The 23786-nt window shown below is 41.2% G+C and overlaps 1 protein-coding gene across 1 annotated transcript in view; it reads right to left on the minus strand.

Moving 5' to 3' along the window:
- Positions 1-23430, minus strand: part of LOC134351946 (uncharacterized) — a 315363-nt gene extending 291933 nt beyond the window's left edge. Inside the window, exons 1-5 of the mRNA XM_063058888.1 lie at positions 23410-23430; positions 6855-6964; positions 5048-5079; positions 4752-4773; positions 4631-4658 (exon numbers count right to left, since the gene is read on the minus strand). Of these exons, the coding sequence (XP_062914958.1) occupies positions 4631-4658; positions 4752-4773; positions 5048-5079; positions 6855-6918 (146 nt within the window). The 5' untranslated portion in view covers positions 6919-6964; positions 23410-23430. The remainder of the gene's footprint in view (positions 1-4630; positions 4659-4751; positions 4774-5047; positions 5080-6854; positions 6965-23409) is intronic.
- Positions 23431-23786: the final 356 nt, after the last annotated feature.

A 23786-nucleotide genomic window follows, 5' to 3' on the forward strand; every position in this document is an offset into this window, starting at 1 on the left:
GAGTGTGAGTTTCTTTTTAAAAACTAGTGTTGGTTTACCTGTAACCAGAGTTAGAAATTTGACTCTCCAAGGTTATGCCATTTGTTTTTTCTCCCCCCCCCCCCTTAGCTACAAATATTTTGGACTAGTTCATATACTCTTCATAAAAGTAACTGCTGCATAGTGGGAATAATTGTATGTATATCCAGTATAAATTCTCATAATTCCTTTGTTAAGCTACTTTGCTCTCAACCTTAATAAAATCTCTTTCTTAAAAATAAACCAATCACCTCCATCTATTTAATTCTTGTTTTAATGAATTTCTAATGGTTAAACTTAACAATTCACTTTTTATTGGAGGGGTGATTCTTTTTATTAAATAATTTCATATAATGTGTTTTAATGTTTTGGTACCAAGTTAGATGCAGCTATTTAAAATGCAGCTGACTTTTCAGGGTCTGCGTTTCAGACATCTCAATATCTTCAGCAACAGAAAAAGTAAGTTGCATTCGATATTGACTTCAGGTAGTAAGTTAGAATAGGCACTGGGTTTGCAGAAGAAGCCAGAGAGTAGTAATAAATGCTTCCCACACTCTCCCACACCACACTCCCTGACAGTAAACTCCCCCCACACTCCACCACCACACTACACTCCCCCACCACAACACAATCGCCCCACACCACACTCCCCCACCACACTAGTTGTAGGGCCTCTCTGACTGGAGGCCCTGTGACTAGTGGCATGGCGCAGGGACTGGTGTTGGGTCCTTTGTTGTTTGTCATCTGTATCAACGACCTGGATGATAATGTAGTAAACTAGATCAGCAAACTTGTGGACGACACCAAGACTGGGGGTGTAGTAGACAGCGAGAAAGATTATCAAAGCTTGCAGCAGGGTCTGAAATGGGCTGTTAAGTAGCAGATGGAATTTAATGCAGACAGGTGTGAGGGGTTACACTTTGAGACGACAAACCAGGGTAGGACTTGTATGGTGAGCGGTAGGGCACTGAGAAGCATGGTAGAACAGGGGGATCTGGGAATACAGATTCATAATTCCTTGAAAGTGGCACCACAATTAGATAGGGTCATAAAATCTGCAGATGCTGGAAATACAAGCAACACACAAAATGCTGGAGGAACTCAGCAGGCCAGGCAGCATCTACAGAAAAGAATAAACAGTTGATGTCTCGGAGCGAGACCCTTCATCAGGACTGGGGGAAAAGGTGAGAAATCAGAGTAAGAAGGTGGGAGGGGGGAGGGGAGAAAGAAGGGTCATAGAGAGAAATTTTGGCATATTGGCCTTCATAAATCAAAGTAGTGAGTACAGGAGTTGGGATTTTATGTTGAAATTGTATAAACTGTTGGTGAGGTCTAATTTGGAGTAGTGCGCAGTTCTGGTCATCTACCTACAGGAAAGATGTCAATAAGATTGAAAGAGTGCAGAGAAAATTCTCAAGCATGTTGTCAGGATTTGGGGACTGAAGTTACAGGGGAATCTTGAACAGATTAGGACTTTGTTCCTAAGCATAGGAGAATGAGGGGAGATTTGAGAGAGGTATACAAAATTACGAGGAGTATAGATAGGGTGAATGAAAGCAGGCTTTTTCCACTGAAGTTGGGTGGGATGACAGCTAGAGGTCATGAGTTCAGGGTGAAAGGTTAACTGTTTAAGGAGATCATGGGAAAGAACTTCTTCACTCAGAGAGTGGAGTGAGCTGCCAGAGGAAGTGGTGGATTTGAGTTTGATCTCAACATTTAAGGGAAATTTGCATCAGTACATAGACAGGAGGGTTATGGGCCAGGTAAAGGTCAATGTGACTAGGCAGATTAATAGTTCGGCACAGACTAGGTGGGCCAAAGAACCTGTTTCTCTGCTGTAGTGTTCTATGACTCTGTAACAAATTTTCATCCCAAGTGTCATGCCGCCTGCTGGATTACCTGGATATTGTGGTCTAGTGTGTAGATGAGTGGTCAAATTTTGGGAAAGTTGATTAGAATGTGGGGAGGTTACAGGAGAAGTGGAATTGCTTTGTGAACTAGTATAGACTCAATGCACCAAATAGTCTCTTCCCTTGTCATGGTGTAAAATAGCAATATGACATTCCTTCATTTGATCTTTACCATTTAATGTTCAGATGTGAAATATCACCTTTATTTCGATTTGATGGGTTATTTCTTCATTGATTTTTAATTGAGTTTTCCATTATAGATAGCTGGGAACGCGCTTTGCTGCCACATACAATGCATCATCTAATCTCTTGAAAGGCAATATGCAGTAAGGTCGAGGAAAAAAATCACATCTTTCAACAAGGTACATCACAGTTTTCAGGATTCATCATAATCCTGCTATTCCGATTTACATTTACTCTGTTTCTTTTCTTTCTACTGTCTACACCACCCCAAGCTACCTGCCAGCCTAGTCATCATATGGGAGCCCAAGCAGGGGAGGATGAACCCTGGGCACCCTCCCAAGACTATGGTCAACACGCCCCTAGAAGACAGCGGCGCAGCTAATGTAGGTGAACTGAACACGCTGATGAGGGCGAGGGAGAAGTGTAGAGTGCATCATCGTGCCCTCAGCCTGAGTTGATGTAGTAGTAGTAGTTCTTTTCTTTCTCTTAACCACTCCCTTGCCCCACTATCCCTTTCCTCCCCAACCGCTGTTTCCAATTTTGTTGGTCTGACAATTTTACAGGCAGCACATTGGTACAGCTGGTAGAGACGCTGCCTCACAGCTGCAGATCTGAACCTCCAGCTGTCTTTGCGGAGTTTTCACGTTCTTCCTGTGTCCATGTTGCTTTCTTATACAGGGTGCTAACACCTTTTGCTTCCATATACGTTGCTTGACCAGTTGAATTCTTCCAAAGACATTTTTTTTTGATTCCAGATCCAGCAACAGCAATTTCTTTTATTGTCACCCTCTAAATACTGTCAGCCTTCTCAACTTCTGCAAATTAGCTTCATTGGCAAAGTTTCTGTTTCATTCTTTACTACATATTCACTTTTCCGAGTACAGGCATCACTAGCAATGCCAGCACTTATCCCTATCCATAACTATTTGAGAAGGTAATGGTGCGCTCTTTTTGAAAGTCTGCAGTACTCCTGGTGACGGTATTCCCACAATACTATTGGGAGAGTGTTCCAGATCTCAGTGACAATGGAAACACAGTAATGTACTTCCAGATCAAGTTAACATGCAACTTGGAGGGGAGATCCATAAATGGTATGAAAAAATAACCTTCCCCTCCTTGCCCTTCCTAAAGGTGGAGGTTACAGGTTGGAGTGATGTTGTCAGGGTGGAATAGGCAAATGACTGCAGTGCATTAGTAGGTGGTACAAACTGCGTTCATGGTGTGCCAGTGTTGGAGGGAATAAACATTTAGGGTGATGGACAGGGTACCAGTCTAGTGGGTTGCTTTGTCACGGATGAAGATTAGCTTCTTGAAGGTTGTTGGCACTAAACTTATCTGGGCAAATGGAAAGTATTCCACTGTGCTCCTGGTTTGGAATGCAAGCAAGTGAGCCACTCATTGTAGGACACCCAGCCTCCAAATTGGTTTTGCACCCACACAGATTATGCAATCTACGCAGTCGAATGTCTGATCAATGTTGAACACCATCTCCCCAGGATGCTGGCAGTGAGAGATCCACTGGGTGGTTATCCTTCCAGCTTGCTGAAGGTGTTCATTACCTGCTACTTCTAGGAAATGAATTCCATCCAACAAGTACCCGAACAGAGACTCATAACAGATATCCACCAAGCAAATTTTAACAATAAGTAAGCAAACCCAGAGTGATCCTCAACTTAGATGCAATCAGGTTTCCATATCTCTGTGTACTGTATATTACCTGCATGGGGAGTAGGAAAATTCCCATCACTGACATTTGAGAATCTGTACCATTTAGAATCATTATGCAACTACCAATAATAATGATAGAGATAATACTAAAACTAACATAAAAAGAAACCTGAATAAACGATCAGAGATCCTCCAGAAATGTTGCTTTATTTTACGAGTTTACACCCATTAAAATAGACCTCAATGAACGAGAACCCCTTTCCTGTTGAGTTGTATTTGTATGAATGGATTGCTTTCCTTGTAGAGCTGTGCAGTGCTGCGGTACAAGAAAGTAAACCTACCATTTGTAATGTGACACTTAAAAGGCAATCAATCCAAATATTACTATGCAGGTTATCAATATGCTGGACTTATTCCCCTTATTAAAGCTGTGAAATCACAGCAACTTGAAGAATTTGATTCAGCCCTACACCAATCTCCATAACTTTGCATTCTTGATCAAAATCTGGTTTAACCAACTACTGAGGAGTTCTCTGCATGCTGTAATCCTCTTGCACTCTCAGTCTACGTCCACCAACTTGGTTCCTCTGCAAACGAACCCACTACGCCAAGCGCATTGAAGAGAATCCTACAAGATTGCTGCTTCAGTCAAATCATTCTAACCAAAGGCATAAGTTACATTTTAATTACCCCTTGCTCTCTTGTTGCCGTCAAAAAATGAGACTCTCCAGCCTTAGACTTGAAGGTCATTTGTAACATATCAATACCACAGCATTTTATCAAGGAGCAATGATTTGTGACTCTGGGTCACTGCAATACTAATGTACTTTAGCTTCCTGTACTCTACATACCTGTTAGTGCCTTCACAAATTCTCTGTTCTGTTATAGGGAAATAAAAGGAAAAATGCTTTATAAATTGTTCCAGTCTCTAAAGTAGTACTTGATAAATCATATAAATTTTATTTTACTTACCAACAGGGATATCTACATGGCACTATGGAAAAGGAAAACAATTAAGTATTCTAATTCTGTAGATATTCAAGGCAAAGAATTTACCCAAAGATTCTGTCAATTTCTTGCTGTAGGGATCAAGGGAAACCTTGGAGAAACTGCATTAAATGCTCATTTCCAATTGTTTACATGGCTTTACTGAGATTTGCCTTTGAAATTACAGCAAGAGATTGGGAGAAACCCATCAAAATTCCAATTAGAATCTATAAAATATAGCAAAAAGTGATTTGTGTATTTTTGTGTCAGTCCCAACTTACCTTTTGGGCATTCACAGATGTTACCAATGACCCTAGAAGAATACAAGAAAAATGGTTTAAAAGATGGAACCTCGTTAACTTTTTCCTTTTATTTAGACATGCTATATTGCATTTATTGATTTAGAGTTTCCCCTCTGTGAATTTTTTTGCACTGGGAGCAAATCGCCTTCTTTCAACATCAGTCAATCTGGCCAGCACCATATCTGAAAAAGGCAGAGGGAATAGGGACAGTCACCTGTTCACACTGACAAGGGTTATGGGATAAGAGAATTCGCTGTACATCACGCAGAACTGGGAACTTTTCCAAGTGAGCTATTACATATCACACCAATTAGGATCAAACTCTGACTGTTCCTGCTGTTCTAATAACCCAATGTAATAGCCCTTTGAAATGGAAATACAAGTCAAAAACCCAGCAAATTCAGGGCACTACGATGCAGTGAGCATGAATGAAGTGCAGGAAAATCCCACTCCATACAATACTAAGTGTCTCGAGCTCTGTACAGGATCAGAAATAATAATTTTCTTCTATTAACTTCCCTTTTTCTTCGTACTTAATCCAAAGGAATTACCTAACTGTGGCCCTCTTTCAGGATTGGTCATCAAGTACAAAGATTCAGTAAATGTTTGCGCTCAGTGCAGTGTAAGATCCTGAAGTAAATTGAAAACAGTAACATGTTCCTTGATAGGTACAACACACACAAAATTCTGAAGGAACTCAGCAGGACAGGCAGCATCTATGGAAAAAAGTACTGTCAACGTTTCGGGCCAAAACTCCTTGGCAGGACTGATTTTGTCCAGTTCCTTGGTTGGTTCCAGGATCACTTCAGCAACAAAACTTAGATCCCATGAATCATTATTAATCTAATGAGCATGTGCATGACACACTACTTCTTAGTGTCTTGTACAGGATAAGAAAACCCTCTTATACATTTCTATTTTGGATAGTCTGTGAAATTCTATACAATTTTGATGCAAGGCAAACACCAGTATCAATGAAAAAGGGTGAGAGTACATGTAACCAGGCAACTGTCGGATCTTACTCAGTATCGTTAAAAGTGTACTTAGGCATCCATCCGGGTAATGCTAGAAGAGTTGTCCGTGCCTTTAAGTGGAGACAGTGATGTCATTACGCACACACGGGATAGTGGGGAGACCATTTTGTTTCTGCTGGAGACGCTGTTGGGGCGTTGGAATTGAGTTCCTCCCGAGACTGGGCATGGTGAGGAAAGATTTTCCGAGTAAATGACTCAACACTGGATCACATGGCTTGGGCAAACTTCCTCACTGGTCAAGTAGAATTGCCACTACCGTATTAGTTCTGGTATTTTTTATACTGCATACGCAATTCTGTCCGTACACAAGGGTGTGGATCGAAAGTTAAACTGAGATTGTAACGGCAAGAACTGGTTGTAAATTTGTTCATTTTGTTTTGCGACCCCCTTCTGGCACTTAAACATCTAAACCAGATAAAGGAATTAAAACCAGAAAAAGTATTTGTTGTCCTGAGTGTGTTCTTTTCCCCAAGCTACAAAATACATACGTTTATATTTTAAAAATAAATTAGACTAAATTTGTAGTGTTTATTTGTGATTCTTTCTTAATTTTACAAGTATACATCTAGAAAGTACTAGTCAATGGAATGGAATCCCTCTGCTGAGGAATACGGTTTATATGGTTGGAAAACTCTAATTATGAATGGTTTGCATTGCTCACGGGGTTAAACAAATGGCTTGCTCCTGTTCTTTAAGATATTGTTACATGGCAATTTCTAATGCAGCTCTATACAAAAATAAAACAAACCCACCAATCGTGATGCTGACTATGAGAGTCAAAGGAGAAATCCACTCAAAAGTCATCTTCGGCCTCATTTTTGAGAAGTAGTAGTTCTTTCCAAATCAAATTCAGTTGTCCATCCTGCAAAATAAAATCTTCATAAAACTCTTACCTATTAAAATCAATAGGAAGAAATATTCATTGTGTTTACCGTTGATATGGAAGAACATTACAGTAATTGTGGGAACATATAAATCAGGACATTAAGAAAGCTGCATAAACATGAGCAATCAGGAGTTTTCATCGTCTTTCTTTATTGTAGTATTGCATTAGGGAAATGTAGTATTTTACTTATGACCTTTGAATAACAATTGTGAATATTATGCAATGTTATACAAGTTAAATGTTCTGTTCACTCTGTTTTCCCTAGTAAATGCCAATATACACAATACAGAATGGAATAATGTACAATAATCAACTTGTTTTTTCCTCAAATAGCAATAATCACAATTAACAACTACCTGCCTTTATATAGCACCACTACCTTCGGTATTATGGGCATTAGAACGGGCCAAAGGGGGTGTTTTCTAGAGCAAGGGATTTGTGTCCTGGACCACTGTTCCCTTTCCGTTATTGGGAAGGGAAATATATAATGTCATGTTTCACACAAACAAATATGGATGTGCACAAACAGACGTACAAATTAGTAGCAGGAATAGGCCACTCAGCCTTTGATCTTCCAGATCATGGCTGACCTGTGTGTAAGTTCAGCTCCCCCCACTCCTCGTAACTTTTTGCATTCCAGTCCCTTAGCAATAAATAATACTTCGACCGCTCTCCTAGTTCTGGATGAATAAAATTCCAACAACATTTGAAATGTTTGACTCTATCCGATCCAAAGTCACCTCCTAGTTCTGCACCTCATTCCCAATTTGTACTGTCTAGCAACTCTACAGAACTGACACTGCCAAATCCACCACCTAGAAATACAGGGCAGCGAGCTCGAGAAACAGCAACCTCAATTTGCCCTCCAGGTCACACAACATCCTGACTTGGAATTAAATAGCTGGCTCAAATCCTGGAACTGTGGGAGCACCCCAGAATGTGTATTTGCTACTGTGCCTTACCCAATGCATAAATGGCAAACTGGCCCAGGGTATTTGATATATTCATCTAGTCACAGTGATTGGTAGGGCATAGTTCATAATGAGGAAAAATATTTCCTCAGAAAAATGCTGAACCACAGTTAGTTCTACATACAACTGGCTCTTTGGTCTTGCACTCACTATTACATTTTACAGTACATTCATGCATGTGTGGTACTATGCAAAAGTTTGAGACACATGTAAAAATATTCTGTAAAGTGAAGATGCTTTCAAAACAAATTAAAAGTTTCCAAATAAAAAAAAATTTACTATAAAGAGCAGTAAACAATAAAACACTAAATCAAATCAATATTTGGTGTGAGACCACCCTTCGCCTTTAAAGCGGCATCAATTCTCTCAGGTACACTGTGGTGCAGTTTTATAAGAAAATCAGCTTTGTTCCAAGCATCTTGGAGAATTTGCCACAGTTCTTCTGTAGACTTTGGCTGCCTCGCTTGCTTCTGTCTCTCCAGGTAATTCCAGACAACCCCGATGACACTGAGATCAAGGACCCTATCTGAAACCATATTTAAAAAATTTGGGGTGCCTCAGACTTTCGAACAAGTCTGTATTTGGTTTGGACTTGGGAACTAAAGAAGCAATTAAAGAATTTGGTGATAAACACAGTTTGGGAGGTATAACCAAATGCATAATGCTGAGATAGGTAGTCAGACCAGTGGGTTTTAATGATATAACTGAGTGAGGGCTCAGGATTCCTAACTGTACGATGAAGCGCAGCCTTCTGCTCCAACCCCTGGAGACCTGCACCACATGGCTGGGGTCCCAATTAGACTCTGTCAGGATAGTGCAGACTTCCACAGCATTCTCAAACTAGGAACAGCATCTACACAGCCTAAGCCGGATTAGACCTGGGACAAGTACAATATTTCTACTGAAATAATTAGATACAAACAGTCAACTACAGAAGAGTGACTCGCCCTTTTTTACTCGATTCATCGTTAAATTTAAATAGATTTTAAAGAAGCATGAATGATTACATTATAGGAAATTTGAGCAAATTATACAGAGAGACTGAACAAATTGGAACGGTCTTCCCTTCCCAAGGAATGATCCGAAAGAGGTTATAAAGAGATGAGCAGCAGAAGTGGCTGGCCACAGACTTTATTTCCCAGGGAAGTGGAGCCTTAGAGGACACAGGTTTAATACAAGAGGGAAAAGATTTAAAAGAAACCTGGAGGGCAACTTTTTTTCCCCCCCATAGAGAGTGTGCTGGATATATAGAATGAACTGCCATTGTAAGGTAAATGTGGGTATAAATACATTTAAAATACATCTGGACATGGAGAAGTTCAGAGGGATATTCACCAATCTCAGGCAAATGGGCTATCTTGGGTAAGATGGGCCAAAGGGCTTGTTTTCATACTACGGAACTCTTTGACTATGAGGTGGGTGTAAGAGGACAGGAAAACTAAAACAGCCTTCTATAAACTCATCAACTCTCTCTCTTACTTCCACTATACATCTATACCTCCTCCCACCCTGTGTCCTGTTAGGACACCATCTCTTTTCCTCAAACTCCCTGTATCTGCTACACATGTTCTCAAGACGAGTCATTTTGCTCTGGGACTTCTGAAATGTGGCTCACCCTCTGGTACAGTTGATTGAGGCCTAACACAAATTTTCTCCTTTTTCTACACTTTTCTCATTTGTACTGGCATTTAAAAAAAATTATATCTGTAGTTTATATGCATTTTTCACAACCAAGCAGAATGGCCCACTCTACAGTGCACTGAATACAGTAATGGATGTGTGTGGTTATCAATTGCCAAGATGGAACCTAAGAAATCAAAGCAGAAGATCATTCAACCCCTTATAACCTGTACAATCATTTAATAAGATCATAGCCAATCTTTTATCTCAGCTTGACTTTCCTTACGCAAGAGCCTTGTCACATTTCCTTAAATATCCAGTAACTTATCAGTGTCTGAAAAGAATGTATGCTGTGACCAAGCCTCTATACCTTACATCAGCACAGAATTCTAAAAACTCAACACACCCAGATGAAGATACTGTTTCTGATTCTAGAATGTTAACCACTTGTTTTCAAATTAGTCCAAGACACTGCAGCCAAGGTTAACATTAATTCCGCCATCGATCCTGTCGGGCCCCAGAGAAATTTTTATACAAGTTTAAAGAGTAAATGTTGTAAATGCAGCATCAATGGAAAGAGAATAATGCATGTTTCAGTGAGATTATCTCTCATTCTAATGAACTCAAGAAAGTACAGGCCTCCATCTCAAAACATCAAAAAAAAATCTGTTTAGATTTATGAGAATGAATAGAGAAAGAACACAAGCAGGGGGAACGTAGAAGTTGTGAAATGTTGGCCAGAGCTGTTGCAAAAAGGGGAAGTTTTGAAATGCCCAGGACTTTAAATGGTATCTGTGAAGAAAAAAAAACTATACTACTATTGTAGATGGATGAACTTACAGTAGATCTGACCAAATCTAATACAAATACAGAAAGCAAACTGCATGGAGTCATTAAATTTGAAGACTGCATCATGTTCAGATAGTGTTAATCTCTCCTCACAAATGATGGAATCAATCTTTGCTGCACTTGCTCTTTTACATCAATCCTTAGATGAGGGAATTTGGAGGCAGTCCACAATATTTCAGATGTGGCCTCACTTGGGCTCTATATAACTGAAGCAAGATGACAATGAAGCATGTTAATCTTTATTGCTCTAATCCATTTGCATTAGAGACCAACATACTGTTCACTTCCCATTTGTTGAACTGCACAATACATTTAATGGGTGGGTGACCTTTAATGGACGAAGTAGTCATTGGTACAATTGGAGAGGGCTCAGATTATTCCACCAATGTATTCACTACAAGTCCTGGAGCAGAGAGAGCTGACAGGCACCACAACATTGGCGTTATTCTCTTCTCCAAGACAAATGGACCAGAGGTGTAAGCACTCACACTTTCGTAAATCAAAAGACAGGTTATCTAAACAGAAAGAGAGAGAGGGAGAGAGAGATTGCAAACAAGTGAAGTTCAGAGGATTTAGTTCTTCCAATGATGAATTACAAAATGTTAGCAGGAAAGTACAACCTGTGGCCAAGGTAAGAGGCATTTTGGCTTAATTGCAAAGGAATTAGAGTTTAATAACATGGATTTTTGCTACAATTATGCAGGGTGTTTTGGTGAGGCTACACATGGAATATCATGAACAGTTTTGATCCCGTATCTATAAAAATAGTATTGAGGCGCTGGAGATGGTCAAAAGGAGATTCACTGGGCTAATTCAAAGGGCAAGAGGTTTGTCCAGTCAACAGAAACTAGACAGTTGGGTCCAGATCCCTTGGAGTTTAAGGAAATGAAGTGACACAGAGTAGCACTGGAATGTTTTCATTTGTGGGACAGTCATGAGCAAAGGGACGTAATTAGAAAATAATGGCCCATTAAAAAAGTTGCATGAATTTTAACTTAATTGGTAAATTAGTCTGTCGTTGTCACATATATGGAGGTACAGTGAAAAGCTTTGTTTTGCATGCCATCCATGCAGATCTTTTTATCACATTGGTGCACTGCAGGAGAATAAGAAAAAGAATTACAGAAACTGGTACAGAGAAAGTTCAGTGCAGGCAGACAATAAGCTGCAAGGCCAAAATGAGGCCTGTTGTAAGGCCAAGAGTCCACTTTACTGTACTAGAGCACCATTCAATAGTCCAATAACAGCAGGATAAGAGCTATCCTTGATCTTGGTGGTATGTGCTTTCAGGATTTTGTATCCAATGGGATAGGAGAGAAGAGAGAATGTCCAGGATTGGCAGGGTCTTTGATTATGTTGGCTACTTTAGCGAGACAGTAAGCAAATGGAGGAGTTTCTTTTCTTGGACACAGTGAATCTCTGGAATTCTCTAACACTGAGGGCAGTGGAGGCCAAGGCATTGAAAATATTTAAGATGACAGAGATAGATTTTTAAGGACTGGTAAATTGAGGGTTACAAGGAACTAGCACAGAAGAGTAGCTGAGGTCATAATCATATGAAATGATAAAGCAGGTTTCAGGGGTGGGGTGGCCCACCTCTGCTCTTGTTTCCTTTCGTATTTTCAGTGATATATGAGTAAGCTTGCTAAGGCTCTCTGAACACCCACACTTTTAAATGGTGAGAGATGAACAAAAGTATTCTGCATTTCTACTTTTTTCTATTGAAGTGGATAATGTCAGGTTTTCCACATCATATTCCATCTGTTTTATCCTTGCCATTCATTTAGCCTGTCTGTATCCCCATGAAGCCTTTTCTTTATCCCCCTCACAGCCTGCCATGCCCCAAAATTTTATATCATACACAAACCTTGATATATTAGACCGAACCCCTTCATCCAAATCATCAGCACGTATTGTAAACCCCAGCGATGTTCATTGTGACACACCACAGGCTTGAAAAAGACCCATTTATTCAATACTGTTTACCGTCCTTTAACCAATCCTCATTCCACATCAGAATATAATCCACCAATACCACGCGCTCCAATTTTGTTAAATAACCTCTTACATATGAGGGGTGATAGATAATTTTGTGGCCTAAGGTAGAAGGAGTCAATTTTAGAAAACCTAGCACATTTATTTTTCAACATAGTCCCCTCCTACACTTACACACTTAGTCCGGCGGCCGTGGAGCATACGGATCTTGGACCTCCAGAAAGTGCCCACAGCAGGGATGATTGATAAGTTCATGGCCCAAGGTAGAAGGAGATGAGTTGTACAGTTCTCGTTACATGCACATGCAGTTCAACTCTGAGTGATTATGCAGAAAGTTTGAAGTTAATAACTCATCTCCTTCTACCTTAGGCCACAAACTTATCAATCACCCCTGATGAGTTATTAACTTCAAACTTTCTGCATAATCACTCAGAGTTGAACTGCATGTGCATGTAACGAGAGCTGTACAACTCATCTCCTTCTACCTTAGGCCACGAACTTACCAATCACCCCTCATGTCTCAACAATCTTCTGAATGTTGAAATTCACCATATCACCTGGTCCACGTTATAAAAGCAAATTTAAAGTACCTATGAAACACTGTCTCAGTATGCCTGGAATCTGCTGACACTTGCAACTCAGAAATATCCCAGTTGTCTCTAAGGGTTCCAATCTCATTATTGAGCATATAATCCAGTTTAACATTCCAGTGCACTTTTGAGAGATTGGTGCCCTTATAGAAATTCCATCCTTTAAATTAATGATCAAATTTCTCAAAGATGTGTAAGGGTTCTATGGCACTCTAAAGGGCAAGGGATTTATTTTCTGGGATTCTGACCAATTGCTTACCTTCAAGGACTTTTGTTTAAACAAAACATCTCATGTATGGGATCTAGCCATGCATAAACGAGCATGACAACTATACAAGGCCACTCTTTTCTAAAATTCATTTATGGGAGCCAGCTAAATCAGCATTTGAGAAGGTGGTGATGAGCTGCCTTCTTGAACCGCTGTAGTCCCTGAGGTGTAGGTACACCCACAGTGCTGTTAGGAAGGGAATCCCATGATGTTGACCCAGCAACAATGAAGGAAAGGTCAGGATGGTGAGTGACTCGGAGGGTGCTTTCCAAGTGGTGGTGCTCCCAGGTATCTGCTATTCTCATCCTTCTAGATGGCAGTGCTCGTGGGTCTGGACGGTGCTGCCTTAGGAACTTTGGTGTGTTGCTGCAGTGCACACTGCTGCAACTGTTCATCAATGATGGAGGGATTGGATGCTTGTGGAAGGGGTACCAATCAAGTGGCTGCCTTATGCTGGATGGTGTCAAGCTTCTTGAGTGTTATGAAGCTGCACTCATCCAGGCGAGTGGCGTGCATTCCATTACACTCCTGACCTGAACCTTGTAGATGGTGGACAGGCTTTGGGGAGTCAGGAGGCAAGTTACGGGCCACAGAATTCCTAGCCTTTGGCCTGCTCTGGTAGCCATGGTGTTTATATGGCTAGACCAGTGGACTCTGTCAACAAAGTTAAACTTAGTCAACTGACTTGACCGAGTTTATTGAGGAGGTGATGAGAGTGATTGATGAAGGTAGAGCTGTGCGTGTTGTCTACATAGATTTTGGTAAGACATTTGACAGGTCCCATCCTGGGAGGCTCATCCAGAAGATTGTGGGATCAATGGTGAACTGGCCATTTGGATTTAGAATGAGCTTTCCCAGAGAGGATAGATGGTATGGTCATTGGCGACTGGTTCTGGTTGAACGTCTGTGACAAGTGGTGTTCTATCGAGATTCTTATTGGGACATCTGAGGTTAAGATATATATATTATATAAAAATGATCTGTTTGAAACGTAGATGGATGGGTTAGTAACTATAATTATGAAGGTTGGTGGTGCTGTGGATTGCATAGAATATGGGCAAGGGATGCAGGAGGAAGACCAGTGCAGATATGGGTTTAGAAATTGCAGATGGGTTTTAACCCGGCCAATTCTTAAGTGTTGCACTGTGGAAGATCAAATAGGGAGAGGTAACACACTGTTCGTGGCAGTACAGATGAGCAGAAAGACCTTAGGGTCTAGCTTCAGGGCTTTCTGAAGGTAGCTGCATGGGTTGATAGGGTAGAAGAGAGGGCATAGGCATGCTTGCCTTTTTTTTTGGTCAAGGACCTGAGTTCAGGAGTTAGAAAGATATGTTGTGGATTTGAGTTACTCCTGTTGGGCTATATCAGGAGTACTGCATTCAGTTTTGATCAACCTATCCGAGGAATTATGTTGAGGCTTTGGAGAAGGTGTAGATGAGTTTTACCAGGATGCTGCCTGGATTTGAGGGCATGTGCTATAAGGACAGGTTGGACAAACTTGGGTCGTTTTCTCTTGAGCACTTGTGGCTGAGGGGTGATCTGATAGAGATTTATAAGATTATGAGAGGCTTTGACAGAGTAGACAGCTGGTGTCATTTTCGCAGCAATGAATTGAATTGACTTTATTTCTTACATCCTTCACACATATGAGTAAAAATCTTTATGTTATGTCTCCGTCTGAATGCGTAATCATAGTAATTTATAATAAATAGAACCGTAAATGTACATAGAAATACATGCAAATCAGCGTGAGTTAATCAGTCTGGTGACCTGGTGGAAGAAGCAGTCCCAGAGCCTGTTGGTCCTGGCTTTTATGCTGCGGTACCATTTCCTGGATAGTAGCAGCTGGAATAGATTGTGGTTGGGGTGACTCCGGTCCCCAATGAACCTTTGGGTCCTTTTCTCACACCTATCTTTGTAAATGTCCTGAATCATGGGAAGTTCACAACTACAGATGCGCTGGGCTGTCCGCACCACTCTCTGCAGAGTCCTACAATTGAGGGAGGTACAGTTCCCATACCAGGCAGTGATGCAACCAGTCAGGATGCTCTCAATTGTGCCCCTGTAGAAAGTTCTTAGGATTTGGAGCCCCATACCAAATTTCCTCAACCATCTGAGATGAAAGAGGTGCTTTTGTGCTTTTTTCACCACAAAGCTGGTGTGTACAGAACACGTGAGGTCCTCGGTGATGTGGATGCCAAGAAACTTAAAGCTGTTTACCCTCTCAACCCCAGATCCATTGATGTCAATAGGGGTTAGCTTATCTCCATTCCTCCTGTAATCCACAAACAGCTCCTTTGTTTTTGCAACATTGAGGGAGAAGTTGTTTTCATGACACCACTGTGTCAGAGAGATGACTTCTTCCCTGTAGGCCACCTTATTATTGTTTGAGATTAGGCCAATCAATGTAGTGTGATCGGCAAATTTAATTAGCAGATTAGAACTGTGGGTGGCAACACAGTCATGGATATACAGGGAGTAAAGGAGGGGCTCCTGTGTTGAGAGTCAGAGGGGTGAAGGTGAGGGAGCCCACTCTTACAACCAGCTGGAGGTCTGACAGGAAGTCCAGGATCCAGCTGCACAAAAAAGTCAAGGCCAAGGTCTCTGAGCTTCTTGCCAAGCCTGGATGGAATGGAGGTGTTGAATGCTGAACTGTCATCCAAGAACAGCATTCTCACATAAACATCCTTCTTGAACCCGCTCCGCCATTCAATAAGGTCATGGCTGATCTGGCCATGGATTTAGCTCCCCCTACCTGCCTTTCCCCCATAACCCTGAAACGCAAGCAATTTTGCAGATGCTGGGAATCTTGAGCAACAAACACAAGCTGATGGAGGAGTTCAGCAAGTCAGGAAGCATTTATGGAGAGGAATAAACAGTAGACGCTTTAGGCCAAGACCTTTCAACAGAACTGAAAAGGAAGTGGGAGGAAGCCAGCAAAAAAAGGGTTGGGGGGGAGGGCGGTGAGCAGGAGCACAAACTGGTAGATGTTAGGTGAAATGAGGTGAGGGGTGGGTGAGGGAGAGGGATGACGTAAGAAGCTGTGAGGTGAAGAGCTCAAGGGCTGTAGAAGAAGCATTCTTATAGTAAAAGGATTAGATCATGGGAGAAAGGGAGAACGCAGGGAACTCGCGGGAGGTGATGGGCAGGTGAGGGAAAGAGAATGAATGAATAGGGAACCAGAATGGGGAATGGATAAAAGAGAGAAGTGGGAGAGGGGTGAAATTATTGGAAATTAAGAAATACTGATGTTCATGCTGTCAGGTTGGAGACTACCCAGATCGAATACTCCTTCACCCTGAATGTGGCTGATTGTGGCAGTAGAAGAGGTAACAAAGCAAGATTTCAGAATGGGAATGGGAGGTCAATTTGAAATAGGTGGTAAGCAGGAAATCCTGCCTTTTGTGGCAAATGAAATGAATGTGCTCGATAAGGTGCTCCCCCGATCTATGTTGGGTCTCACCAACGTAGAGGAAGCTGAACCTAGAGCACAGATAAAGTAGATGACCCCAACAGGCTCGCAGGTGAAGTGTTGTCTCACCTGACAGACCTGCTTGGAGCTCTGAATGATGATGAGGGAGAAGGGGTCGGGGCAAGTGCAGCGCTCGTCTCACTTGCAGGTATAAGTGCCAGGAGGACGAATGGCCAAGGGAGATGGGTAGAGAGTGATCCCCATAGGAAGCGGAGAGTGGGAGAGAGGGTAAGGAGTACAGATGTTACAGAGACTGATGTGCTGTATATGGACACGCGTGCAGTGGTAGGTAAAGACAATGGGAACTCCATCCCGGTTACAGCAGCAAGAGGGAGATGTGTGGGAGATGGAGAGGATGCAAGTGAGGATAGCATTGATGGTTATGGAAGGGAAACACTGTTCTTTGAAAGAGGAGGACACTTCAGATGTTCTAACATGGAAAGCCTCATCCTAAAAGGTGTGGCAGACAGAAGAACTGAGAAAAGGCAGTAACATTTTCATCAATAGCAAGGTGGGAAGAGGTATGGTCAAGATAGCTATGAGAGTCAGTAGGTTCATAAAAGATATTAATAGGTAGTCTATCTCCAGAGATGGAGGCAGAGAGATGAAGAAAGGGGAGTAAGGTCAGAGATGGACCAAGTGAATTCAGCAGTGAGGTGGAAGTTGGACACAAATTTGATGAAGTTCTTGAGCTTCACAAGGTGCAGGAAGCAGCTCCAATGCTGTTGTCAGTCTTAGGGAGCATTACCAGTGCAGGTTTGTAACTTGGACTGTTCTCTGTAGCCGACGAAAAAGCAGGTATAACTGGTGCTCCTAGTTGCACCCGTGGTTTGGTGAAAGTGGGAGGAACCAAAAAAAGGAACTGTTGACAGTAAGAACCAGTTCTGCCAGGCAGTTAAGGGTAGAGGGGAACTGGTTAGGTCTGTTACCCAGAAAGTGCAAAAATTTAAGGCCTACATGATGGCCTTTTGTGTGTGCTCCCCATAAACCTTAATACCCCTGCAATTCAAAAATTTATGTGCGTCTTAAATATATTCAATGGGGTAGCCTCTACTGCTTCCCTGGACAGAGAAATCCACAGATTCAGTGAAAAACACTGTGAAAAGCAGTTTCTCCTCATCTCTGTCCAAAACAACCCTTCTTTACTTCAGTGAGCAGTCAATTCTGAAGGTGATTTGTAGAATGCCAATCCTGGTGCATGCACATATAATCATTCTCGACTACAAAGCGCATACTTTGATGGATTTGTTTGTTCCATTCTCAGTATGTAGCCAATGCCAAGAAGGCAAGTATTTATTACCCATTTCAAATTGTCCTATGATGCTGGTGGAGAGGCATCCTGCAGACACAGTGGTGAATACGCCCCAAACTGTTTGGCAGGCAATAAAAAGGGACAATGATTTAAGTCGAAATGGGGAAGAGTGTGACCTAGTATGGTGAGACTCCCATGTACTGGAAGCCCTTGATCATCACGAGGAAATGGATATGCATTACAGTCTGTAAACAGCACGTACTGCACCAGAGTGCAGAACAATGGAAGGATTATGTATTTAGGTGAAGACTAGAGCTGATCAGCTTCAATCACCCTGAAGTTATACCAAAGATGTTCAGGCTGGCAGATTAAATAGCAACTGTAAATTGCCTTTAGTGCAGGTGGGTTGTACGAGATTTAGGGTGAGGGTCAAGTTGATAGGCAGATGACTGACAGGGAAAGTAAGCAGGAATAGTTTGCTCAAAGAGCTGGCATGTTCTTGATGGAACTGATGAACTGATTCTATGTCAGCAGAAAATGTGAGAATTTATAGGCATTTAAAAGGCTACGGAGAGAGGGAAAAGAATAATGCAAATGATAAACAAATTTAAATATAATGATATTATTAAAAACAGGAGTCATTGTGGCAAGTATGCAAAGTAAATGCAAGCAGTAGTGGAGTGTTGAATGAGGGCAGGGATTTTGGAACAGTCAGACCCAACAAGGGGGTAAACATAGAAACACAGACAAAATGCTGAAGGAACTCAGGCCACTTTGCATCTTTGGAAAAAAGGACAGCACAGCCCAGAACATCGACAGTACTTTTTTCCATAGATGCTGCCTAGCCTGCTGAGCTCCTCCAGTATTTTGTGTGTGTTGCTTTGGATTTCCAGCAGCTGCAGATATTCTCTTGTTAGCAAATATAGAAATCTGCTATAGCTGAGCAGGGGGCAGTCAGGTGATATAACAAAAGACTAGAATATGTAGTCCAAATGATACGCAGAACAACACTCCAATTCCTTCCTCAGAGTCAAATAGGACACCGAGATTGGACACAGGCTCACTCAATTTCACACAGGTGTCAAGGCTAGGGATGGATAAAAGCTTTTGATGATGAGCAAGACAAAAAAAAACTTCTGGCTTTCCTATACTTAGTTGGAGAGAATTTCTTTTCATCCACAACAGAAATAGTGTGACAGGTTACAGGATGGATGGGAACCAAGTGATGAGAGAGAGCTGGGTGGCCTAAGCTTCATGTGGAAAATGCACTGTGCTTCCAGAAGACATCACCAAGGAACACCATGTAGAAGAGATCTTTGAAAATACCCTCTCTGCAACTTAGAAAGTAATGAATTTCTTTCATTCCCAGTTCTGATGAAGATGTTTAACTTAAAACATTAGCTGTTTCTCTTACTGCAGATGTTCCTGACTCCAATATATTCTTGTGTGTTTTTTTAACTTCAGGTTTCCAGCATCTGCAGGTTTTTTTCCCCAATATAACAAGACGGGTATTGAAATAGATCCTGGTTACAAACGGATAGAGAAGAATGAGATTGGGACTCCGTTTATCTAACCTATAGTTGAATCTTTGCCAAAAGATTTTACCCCATAAGACCATAAGGTATAGGAACCGAATTAGGTCATTCGGCCCACGGATTCTGCTCTGCCATTTCATCTTATCTGATCCATTCTTCCCCTCAGCCCCAATCTCCTGCCTTCTCCCGGCATCCCTTAATGCCCTGACCAATCAAGAATCTATCAACTTTGGCTTTAAATATATGTAAAGACTTGGCCTCCACAGCCACCTGAGATTCACCATTCTCTGGCTAAAAAAATGCCTGCTTATCTCTGTTCTAAAAGGATGCCCCTCTATTCTGAGGCTGTGTCCTCTGATCCTAGACTCTCCCACCAGAGGAAACGTCCTCTCCACATCCACTCGATCAAGGCCTTCCAATATTTGATAGGCTTCAGTGAGATCACCCCTCATTCTTCTGAATTCTAATGCATACAGGCCCAGAGCCATGAAATGCTCTTCATATGACAAGCCATTCAATCCTGGATTCATTTTTGTGAACCTCCTTTGAAACCCTGCCAGTGTCAGTACCTCCTTTTGAAGATAAGGGGCCAAACACTGCTCACAATACTCCAAGCAAGACCTCATCAGTGCTTTATAAAGTCTCAAAATTACATCCTTGTTCCTGTTCTCTTGATATGAATGCTAACATCACATTTACTTTTCTCACCACAGACTCAACCTGCAAATTAACCTTTAGGGAATCCTACGCAAGGACTCCCAAGTCCCTTTTGGTTAGATTAGCTTTGTGTTAGACATAGACAGTATGTTAATAATCTCAGCATTAGTTGGTTGATATGGAGATGGGAGGAAACCTGAAGGAGAAATTTTTAACCAAGTTTCACGAATATTGGGAGATACAGGTCAATTTCTCTTCAACAGGCAAAAACACTTAACCTGGTATGTTAAATGTGCTACGTTTATTCCAAAACCATAGGCACAAATGAACACTAATGCACAAAATTATTCTGCTGCAAACTCTTCCACTTCTTCACTCTCTTCCCCTCAAAGGTGTACACTGAAATCCAATCACATTGATCCAGATTTTGATAACTTCTCTTTTCATCTCCTTCTTTAACTCAGCGTTATATAAATCTGAACATAATTCTGGTTCTACACTCTAGGCTAATAAAGAGCTACCCCAAGAGCCTAGTTTTAATTCTGGGACAGATCCATAGTGGTACATTCGGAGATTAGCTCTACTACTAAATCTGGCCATATGTAGGATCAAAATGAAAGTTACAATGAAGGCAAGAAAGAAAGACAGACTTGCATTGATGTATTTTATCTTTCAAAAGACTCAAATTCTCCAAAACACTAAAGTCAAACTTTAAGAAAGATGGCACTCAATCTGTGCCCAGGATGTGCCACAGATAAAAACTCTCAAAATGTAGAAATCATTTGTGCAAATCTCTAAAGCAATAACGTCCATTTAATTTATTTCAGCATTGGTGTCGATGGTGTTGGGAAAGACGACCCCGCCTTAAAGCCATGATATTTGAACACTTAAAGTGCATGTGTTCTACATCAATTTAGGGAAAATTCAAAGCAGAGTGCTGGGATCAAAGGAAGTACTTTTAATATTCTGAATGCAAGGAAACTCCATAGCAGAAGCAGTATCCACTAGAACAAGGAATCCCAACCTGGGAGTCCATGGACACCTCGGTTAATTAGGGATCCACGGTATGAAAAAGGTTGGGAACCCCTGCTCTAGGAGAATGTTTCTGCTAAAATGCTCTATTTCTTGTTTAGCATTTTTGTTCTACAGTGCAACCTTTATCAAGCAATTTTTCTACACCAACCAGATTAGCGCAAGAATTGGTGAAACCTACAACTTTGTACGGGATCTAAGCTTGGACTTGTAGTTCAGCAAATATTCCAGCATTAGAAATGGTGTTTTGGAAACCAGAACTTTTTTCAAGGTTAAGTTGTGTTACAGTCTGTTTAAAGTAATAGTAAGAAATGCCTTCAGGTCACCTTGCAATTAGTTGAAGGGGAATGACAATTTAGCTACTTATTTAGAGATGCAGTGTGGAACAGGCCCTTCCGAGATGCCCCAACCAGCAAATCACCTATTTAACACTAGCCTAATTACAGGACAATTTACAATGACCAATTAATCTCTTAACCCGTACATCTTCAGAGTGTGGAAGGAAACCAAAGCACCCGGAGGAAACTCACGCAGTCACCGAGTGAAAGTACTCCTTACAGACAGCACTTGAACTGAAGTGCAAACTCCAGCTGTGAAAGCATTGTGCTAACCACTACACTACCGCGGCCCCTTTCATTTGTAGAATTTGTGAAGCTTGCAGATTATTTTAATGGTCCTGTTTAAACTTGAAATACTTTAATGTTAGCCTTTGGAGGAACTTTCAATGGTTTAACGTTAAATACTTTAAAGTTAGCCTTAGGAGGAACTTTCAATGGTTTAACGTTAAATACTTTAAAGTTAGCCTTAGGAGGAACTTTCAATGGTTTAACGTTAAATACTTTAAAGTTAGCCTTTGGAGGAACTTTCAATGGTTTAACGTTAAATACTGTGTGGTGAAAAAAGCACAACAGCGCCTCTTCACCTCAGATGGTTGAAGAAGTTCGGCATGAGTCCCCAAATCCTAAGGACTTTCTACAGGGGCACAATTGAGAGCATCCTGACTGGCTGCATCACTGCCTGGTACAGGAACTGTACTTTCCTCAATCGCAGGACTCCACAGAGAATGGCGCGGACAGCCCAGGCATCTGTGGATGTGAACTTCCCACTATTCAGGACATTTACAGCGACAGGTTCATAAAAAGGGCCCGAAGGATCATTGGCAACCCGAGTCATCACAACCACAAACTGTTCCAGCTGCTACCATCCAGGAAATGGTACCGCAGCATTAAAGCCAGGGCCAACAGGCTCTGGGTCAGCCTCTTCCACCAGGCCATCAGACTGATTAATTCACACTGATACAATTGTATTTCTAAGCTATATTGACTGTTCTGCTGTATATCTTACTGTACACACTATTTATTACAAATTTCTATAATTTGCACATTGTACATTCAGACAGAAACGTAACATAAAGATTTTTACTCCTCATGTGAAGGATGTAAGAAATCAAGTCAATTCAATTCAAATGAAAGGGAAAACGAAATTGTTCAATGGATATGTTATGAATTTAAAATTCTCCATAATATTGTTGGGGAAAATGGACAGTTCGTTTAAGGGGTTCTCGGAGAATATTAGAAGTTGACTTAGACTAAAGGTAAGAAATGTCGAAGGTATGAATGCTAAAACGGTGGGAAGGTCAAAACACTTGCAATACCTTTTCTCTGTAAACAGCAACTATACCTCTAGCGGACTTTCTTCAGGTTCTCTCCACAAACCTCAACCGGCAGGTCCAGTCCACAATCCAATCTATCTATTATCTTGGCCTCATCAGTGTACTTTATAAGACTCCTTTCATTCAATAAACTCTCCTAAACCTCGTGTTGGGTTTCAACACATTACATCAAAAAGCTCAGCCTGACTTTCCATACTCAGTCTAGTAACCAATGATTTTCCTTCTCGTTGATCGCTCTAATGCTTAAATCCAGAACTCGTACTTCATAAATGTTTCCAATACGGCCAATAGACCGCAGAAATAAACTTTCGTTGCTGTGAAATATTTTGCAAAAGAATTTCCAAGCAATTCCTCCCGTTCCTTATTTACAAATGATTTGTACGCCTGCATTATAATAAACGATTTTTCTAACTTTGTGTCAGGTATTTTCCAGAACTATTTATTTAAAACTTGATTTTATGTTTTTTTTTAAATATACAATGAGCACAATTAGGGAACTGTCACTCACCTTCCTTCTCGCCGAAGGGATGATACAGGACAATGCTCAGGACGGAGACATCGAGCAGTTGTATTCCAGATGGGTGGAGTTTAGCGACGTCAGAACGAAATGTTAGAAGTGACAAAGTAAAATAATAAAAAGAAAGGAATTTGAATTTGCATCGCTAATTGTTTCTAAATCCCATCGAGCATTTATCTGCATTAAATCAATTGGTGAAACAAGCAGTTTACCCAATGCGGCACTGGCTGTATAAATATTGACTTTGATTTAGAAATTCAATGCCTGTCGATAAACTTGGTTTTGTTGTCTTTATTTCTTGTTTTGGGCAGTCCTGCAGATGTGCAGGTTGTTGCTTTCGCTCAGATATTCCGCTTTAAGTCCGTTGG

This window comes from Mobula hypostoma, chromosome 9, assembly GCF_963921235.1.
Source record: "Mobula hypostoma chromosome 9, sMobHyp1.1, whole genome shotgun sequence".
NCBI classification, from domain to species: domain Eukaryota; kingdom Metazoa; phylum Chordata; class Chondrichthyes; order Myliobatiformes; family Myliobatidae; genus Mobula; species Mobula hypostoma.